The sequence below is a fragment of the Nansenia antarctica genome (assembly GCF_963989245.1).
Source record: "Nansenia antarctica genome assembly, chromosome: 3".
In the NCBI taxonomy this organism is placed as follows: domain Eukaryota; kingdom Metazoa; phylum Chordata; class Actinopteri; order Argentiniformes; family Microstomatidae; genus Nansenia; species Nansenia antarctica.
The window spans coordinates 11,236,998-11,244,940 of NC_137688.1; the positions used below are offsets into that span (position 1 = coordinate 11,236,998).

Sequence of the window (7,943 nt, forward strand, 5' to 3'; positions counted from 1 at the left end):
TGGGCCAAGGGCTGAGACCTTCTTGAATTATTTAGCTCATTGTTTATCACATGGACTTCAAACACTTGACACATCTGCTCTCTAGGTACGGCCAGATTGGCCTAGAATAAACACAGGTGTCAAGGCGCGCCAGGTAGCTGGTACTGTGCCCAAGCTTGGTCATGCCAGTATGTCTGAGACCTCGGGGGCCACCAATAACATCACCAATGGATCATTTATAGGGATAGCAAAGGAACAAATTCGCAGGACTTGTCTTCCCTAGTGTGTATTGTATTAAGATTCAAAACAGTGAAGAAGGGATACCTTAATGTAGACCAGCTGATTGTGGACTCATTTGAAGATATAGCGACACGACGTACTGGACTGTTAAGCGGTCTGACCATCTATAAGAGTCTCTCAATGCTTAGGGAGAGGAGGAATGTGCTCCTGAGTCTGCTATCTGCCTCCTTCAAGGTACAAGCTCGGGAGAAAATGGTGGCCACTGTGCTCACCTCAACTGAACATGTTCACTCTGATGAGCAACTGTTGCAGCTGGGTCTCCAAGATCCACGAGCCCACCAGGTACTGTTCTGTAAACACCACCCTCATAACATCTGTAATGTGGATGAGTCATTCTGCAATCGGTCTGGTTCAGAGAGGGACACGTGACGTTCGAATCACGTGACCAAGACTGGCCCACATTCTAACTCCAGGACTGTGTGTTGATGTTTTCACACAGGAAAGTCACAGTGCTCGTGGTGGGTCTTGACAAAGCAGGGAAATCATCGAGTGTCAGGGGGATGTTAAGAGGTAACATGTGACAGCGTCTTCAATGCAAATACATTTTTGTAGTAAAACATAAGGGGGAGTCGGCGGGGCGGGCGGGGGGGGGGGGGGATTTAAGATACTCTTGGACTAGAGAGCACACATTCATTCAATGGATATTTTCCATTGAAAATGCTTATCTTGTATCTATCTGCAGTGCCCCCGGGGGATGTCGGTCCCACGCGTGGGTGTGTCCGTGCGGAGCTGAGACTGGAGAACTCCCTGGTCACCCTGTTGGACATAGGTGGGTCGCCAGAGGCCCAGGGGTCCTGGAGAGACCACTACGGTGCGGCTCATGGGGTCATCTTTGTGGTGGACTCCAGTGACAGGCAGCGGATCAAAGAGGTCAAGGAGCTTCTGGCAGACCTGTTGAAGCAGCCCAGAGTGGCAGGAAAACCACTACTGGTGTAAGCACAGCCTCTCACCTGACATCTAGAACTCAATGAGAAAAATACATTTCAAGTACGGATAGTAGTATGACATGTACAAGTTATAAAGCATATATCGTAGAGTAATCTTTCTAGTTCAACCTTTTCCCCTAACGTTATGTTATTTGTTGGTATGTATCAGACTGGCCAACAAGCAGGACAAGATGCACGCCCTTCTGGGAAGCGAGCTGATCGAGATGCTTTCTCTGGAGAGGCTGGTCAACCAGAGCCGATCTCTGTGCCACATTGTGAGTGTTGTCCCTTACACACCAATGTCCACACCACTATACACAGATAGACAGACAGACAGACAGACAGGCAGACAGACAGGCAGACCGACCAACCATTTTTTCCTTTCACCCTTCCAGGAACCATGCTCTGCCTTAATGGACCTGCGGCGGTGGTCTGACAGGAAGACTCTCCGGGGTCTCCGCTGGCTGCTGCGTGCTGTGTATCTGGACTACCCAGAACTCTGCTCCCGCGTGGCCCGGGATAGCATGAGACCTCTGTCACCACAGGACAGGGACAGGGACAGGCGCGGGAAAATAGATAAAGGTCGCAGCAAGCCCAAAGACGAACGGTAAGAAAACCTTAACATTGGGATTTTAGATGGACTCTGAGAAGAAAATAAAACATCTGTAATGTGGATGTGGATGTGGTGTGGCTACTACTCACGTGAAATATGGTCTCTGTGTAGAATGCGCAGCAGCAAGACTGAACTCCCTCAAGAGAAAGACAAAAGGTCCAAGACTGGAGGATCACTACGTTCGATTCAAAACGTCTTGGAAAAGGTACACACCTTTAGAATTAGAATACACAAATCTGAGAATATACACATTAGAATACACAAATCTGTTGATCACACTTATTTTGTTGCAGACTAATTTGATCTCCAGTGTGATTCCAGTAGATTAATTTAAAGAAAAACAACTGTAACAAGTTTCAAGACAACATCATATACAGTAGGCTCGACTTATATGCATGGCTGAGAGCCTGTGGGCTGATAAGCATTTGGGTTACAGGAGAGCACTCTGAAAAAGAAGTTGAAGAAAAAGAAGAAGAAAAAGGTCAAGATTAAGGACAAGGGGAAAGGCAGAAGAGGAGAAAATGAAGAGGAGGAGGAGCATGAAACTATTGAGGGTGATCAGGAAAACAAGAAAGACAAGGCCAGCAGTGTCCTGCTAACTCCCAGACGAGGGAAGCTGAAGCGCAAAACAAAAGTGAAAGAAGAGACTGTGGAACTCCCAGCATCACGTGACAATGAAGACAAACTAACCGAAGGTACTGTATCTATCTCATTTAATGCCTTACTTATGTCTTTTGAATGAATGAATGAATGAATGGTCTTTATTGTCATTAATACAGTACAGGTACCATACAACGAAATTTAGGAGGGGGGGCTCCCCTGGTGCTTGGAAAAAAAGACTAAAAACAAGAGAGCCAAGGGTAAAATAAAAAAAATGTAAAAGAGAAAAGAGCTGGTTGACATAAATTAAGGCTATGCACACTATCTACTATACTATACTATACAATAAAACACTGTGCTGTACACTATGCTATGCTATAAATATCCTAACTTTTTCCTATATCTGAACCTTATGTACACATGGGTTGTCATATTGCACATAGTATTTGTTGCACATTCATTAAAGTGTCGCAGTTAGCAGGTTTAGAATGTTCACAGTTGTATTACAATATTGCACTTATGTTTACAATCTAGTAGCTGCCATTTCAAATTGGCAACTTTTTTCTATGACTGAAATAAACTTCTGCTGCTACTACTACTACTACTACTACTACTACTACTACTACTACTACTACGACTACTACGACTACTACAACTACTACTACTACTACTATTACTACTACTACTACTACTACTACCACTACTACTACGACTACTACCACTACTACGACTACTACTACTACTACTACTACTACTACTACTACTACTACTACTACTACTACTACTACTACCACTACTACTACTACTACTACTACTATTACTACTACTACTACTACTACTACTACTACTATTACTACTACTACTACTACTACTACTACTACTACTACTACTACTACTACTACTACTACTACTACTACTACCACTACTACTACGACTACTACCACTACTACAACTACTACTACTACTACTACTACCACTACTACTACTACTATGACTACTACCACTACTACAACTACTACTACTACTACTACTACGACTACGACTACTACAACTACTACTACTACTACTACTACTACTACCACTACTACTACTACCACTACTACAACTACTACTACTATTACTACTACTACTACTACTACTACTACTGCTACTACTACTACTACTACTACTACTACTACTACTACTACTACTACTACTACATGCTCCTAAAATAACTAGACTCTGCCTCTAAAAAAATCTGTAGTAATTTATAAATGCTTAGACTATCTATGAACACTTTGTCCATTGAGGTGTGTATCAATATTTCTAACGTTTTAATGGTCTTATCAGGTGAAGGGGAAAAGAAGAAAAAGAAGAAAGCGATGAAAGTAAAAAGGAAGAACAAGATAAACACAGAGGAGGAGGTTCCAGCAGTGCGCTCCCAGCCCGTTGACTTATCAACTACCTTCGGTGAGCCCCAGCCTCTCTTTTAGACTCTGACTGATACCAAATCAGCACACTGTGGATGAAATCGATTTTCTTTTTAAAGATATATTAAAAGATATTATGATTTACCTGTCTTCTGATAGATCTTTACCGAAAAGCCATTTTGGCTCTGAAGGAACGACAGGAACGGGGCCAGTGAGACTGAGTTCTTGTTCGGCACGGGTACTTTTGGCAGTGGAAAAAGGATAATAAACCGGGCTGACCCGGGTCGACCCGGGCTGGCCCTGTAGTGGAAAAGCACCAGAGAGAGAGAGGCACCCGTCCTGCATGTGATGACACAGGTCTCCTGAAGAGAGCAGCAGACCGGCTGTTTATGAGCATCCCAGACAGTGACACTCTCAGCCTCCTCTCTGCCATCCAGCCAACTGACAGAGAGAGGCCTACCCTGCCAACAACTCCTCCACAACCTCCTCTTCTATTCTATTACCTCAGACCTTCATTTTTGGATTACAGCTGGCATTTCCATTGCCTTTTCAAGGACCATTTTGAAATAACTGATGGGTGACATTTTTCTGTGTAACCACTATCTACAATGTAGGAATATCAAGACAACCACATCCCATGATAAATGTGTGTGTACTATAGTTTTTACGAGAATATGTTGGTATACAGGTGTTTTATATATATTATCCATTCATTAAGGTTGCGTAATTCATCTTAATTATATATAAAAAAAGAGTAAACAATTGTTTACAAACATTATGTACATGTTTGTACTCGGCCAAATTATTTAAAAGTCTGTGGTTTTACGTGTATATTTGATTGAAGGACAGGCTTGAGACTTTTTGTAATATTTGTATATTTTCTATGACTGTTTAAAACATGGCTCACACAGCACAGATGTTTCTAGAAATCGACAGTGAAAGGATAAGCATAATGGGAGACAGACAACAACACCAGATCATCAATTCGAGATACAGTTCCAGTTGTACATGAACACAAAAAACGGAACCCTTCAATAAACATGCTTCCTCCAACAAAGCATGTGTCTAGATGTTACGTTTCCTGTTCATTTTTCAGTTGATCATAAGCTCTGTTTCTTGGCCTAGATTGCCCCCTGCAGTGCAGGCATTATATGGCATTATAGTACCATATATAGACATGCTTCAAATAACAGTTACAGTCCCAAAATATCCTTTCACTAATTGTCTCTGGTTTTGGCATGGTTTAAAAAAACAACAACTCACTCTACTCTCTAAAGCAAAAAAATAAACTGCATGTTAAAAAATAATGCCTACTGTATGTTAATCTAATAGATAACATGTCATAGCCTACTATGGGGGTCCCCATAATTGGGCGCTTGTTCAGATTTGATGTCGCCATTTTTTTCGCTCGACCTAGAAGCCCATCCCTCTTTCTAATCTTCCCAGTAGAAACACTGTCCGTGTTTTAGAGAATACACTGTCCGTGTTTTAGAGAATACACCACCGAGAATAGCGGTTATAGCGCCGACCAGACATTCAGCTGGGTGGCTGGACACACTGCACAGCGAAGATGCCTTCACCAAGGACGGTAACCATCGTGGCCCTCTCCTTTGCGCTGGGCCTCTTTTTCGTCTTCATGGGGACCATTAAACTCACCCCGAGATTAAGCAAAGATGCGTACAGTGAGATGGTGAGTATAGAGAGATGTTCATGATAATAAAACAGCGTTGCGAATGGAAAGGAGAAAGGCCATTGTTCTGGTTTGGACGCGGGTGCTCTCATGCTCAAATAATGTGCTTGTGCGAGGATGACCTACATTTAGTAAAAAGATCAGAGAATTTGTATGTTATTATACAATTAATACATTTTATTTTTAAATGTATGATCTGATTTATTTATGGGGTTTCGTGTTCAGCCGATACAAGCAGGCGAATTTATGCATGGGAACAAGTCTGCATTATCATCGTGTCCCGTTATAATAAATGATTCATTCCAGATAAGCGACATTATTACGACGGATGGAGAGGATTATTGCTGAAAGTTCGATTCGAGTTCTTTGGACAGACCTGAGTGAAACGAACACATTTACAAGCTAAAAATATAATCTATAATCGAAAACTGATTATAGCCCAATGACATTCGGGTTTCTCACAAATGAATATCTCTCTTTAGAATAATGTGATTAGCTACGCAATAGGCTGTGGGGTTGTGTTGAAAATCGTTGTATGTTTTAAGTCATAAGCTTGTGTTATTTCCTATTGTTTCATTTCAAGGTAGTGATGTGTTTGAGTAATGCTCTATGGGCAATGGCGGCGTATTCGAGCACATTCTGGGATGCACCTGCTGATGGGTGCTGATGTTGAGTCGGTGTGAGCCAGTGATGGAGCCGCATCTGGGCACTTCACCTCACACTTTACATGTCATATCCATATAGTTTCTAGTGAATATTTTGGTGAATTTCATGGCGTTGGTCAACCACGTTTATTTATTTATTTTTGTAATATCTACTGCAGTGGATGGGCCTACAACTAAAGTGCCAGGCACTTATTCTCGATCCTTATCAAAGTGGAAATCTTTGTCAGTGATGAGTGTATGCTCATAATTAATTAGTTAATAATAAGACAGTTATACACAGTGTAATGTATAGACAGTGTATACTTAAACACAAAATAATAACATTTATTATTATTATTATTATTTAATTATTCTAAGACATTGCTACACAACAGTAGTTACTCTTACTGTGTTGTGTTAATAGGCAGCAGGCTACTGTATATTGTACAACATCCATAATGACAAAGTTCTCTATTTTATACCTACTTATTCTCTAATATTACTTTTCATTGCCTTTCAGAAAAGAGCATACAAGAGTTACGCCAAGGCCTTGCCGGGCCTGAAGAAGATGGGCATCAGCTCAGTGCTGCTACGTAAGATCATCGGTTCACTAGAGGTGGGCTGTGGTGTGGTCCTAACCCTGGTGCCTGGGAGACCCAAGGACGTGGCTAACTTTCTGCTCTTATTGGTCATGCTGGCGGTCCTCTTCTTCCATCAGCTAGTGGGAGACCCTCTCAAGCGATACGCCCACGCCCTGGTCTTTGGCATCCTGCTCACCTGCCGACTGCTCATTGCCCGCCAAAGTGAAGACCGGCCGGAGAGGGAGGAGGGGAGCAGGGAAGAACACGTCAATGCCCAGGAAAAGAACAAAGTCAAGCAGTCCTAATCCGACGGTCCACCTAGGGCAGAGCGACAGCAAAAGGAACCTTGTTGTGCGTCTCTTTGGATTGGAGCAATTCTGATTCAAAGGGAAAACAGTTGCCACAAAGAGTGATACACACACACACACACACACACACACACACACACTTACACCCCTATCTCCCCCCATATCCACCCTGTTGGCTGACTGTTTTTTGGTCTCACCTGCTCCCCTGCACTCCGATCCTCAAACTGAAAACCATTGTCCTATGTTTCCTTACCATGACACGGGACAATCATACTTGTGGCAACTGTAATGAGCTCAGTTCTTTTGAAAAATAGGACCTTTGTCACACCAAGCAATCCGTCCTTGTTCCTGTTTTGTTATTTGTCTTAATTTATTTTGCATCTATTAAACCATAAGATAAGCAGTCTTTATGTTTTTTTGTTTTTTGTTTTTTATACCAATTTGAATTACAATGTTGGCTTTGATGCTGATATTTTTCAGTATTGAAAATTGGTACTCTTTTCTAGTTTACGTTTTAGGTAGGTAATTATCCCATTAATTAATTCATGCATTAAATTGTTTTACAGTAGTTAAGCATGATTCATTTGGCTTCAATGAAACAGTCCAAACCAAAATCCTAGTACTGTTCAAAATAACATTGTAGTTGAACACATTTATTGAAACATATCATATCTTTTCAATGCAGTACTTGTGAAGTAAGAATACTTTTTATTGACATCTGATTAGTTTCCTTTAGTATTTTCCTGTTCATTAGAATCTCCTGCAACTATTCCTACGCATGAAAATTGAAAATATTTTGCCCATCCCAATTTGAATAAATAACCACATTAGTGGAAGTTAACTGTCATCCCAGCACTGTTTCTAAAGAACTCCTTATGGGACGAGAGACTAAT

General features: G+C 41.6%; 2 protein-coding genes across 2 annotated transcripts; both read left to right on the top strand.

Moving 5' to 3' along the window:
* Nucleotides 1-472: 472 nt before the first annotated feature.
* Nucleotides 473-4,042, top strand: arl13a (ADP-ribosylation factor-like 13A; the record flags this gene model as incomplete). The annotated part of the gene is made up of 9 exons (XM_080526908.1): nt 473-561; nt 719-789; nt 962-1,211; nt 1,375-1,480; nt 1,601-1,812; nt 1,930-2,023; nt 2,255-2,513; nt 3,748-3,867; nt 3,987-4,042. Exons 1-9 carry the CDS (start codon nt 503-505, stop codon nt 4,040-4,042), a joined length of 1,227 nt encoding a protein of 408 aa, XP_080383034.1. The 5' UTR covers nt 473-502.
* A 1,355-nt stretch (nt 4,043-5,397) lies between these two features.
* tmem35 (transmembrane protein 35) lies at nt 5,398-7,047 on the top strand (the record flags this gene model as incomplete). Its single annotated transcript, XM_080526775.1, has 2 exons — nt 5,398-5,517; nt 6,682-7,047. The coding sequence occupies 2 exons, from the start codon at nt 5,398-5,400 to the stop codon at nt 7,045-7,047; spliced, it is 486 nt and encodes a 161-aa protein (XP_080382901.1).
* Nucleotides 7,048-7,943: the final 896 nt, after the last annotated feature.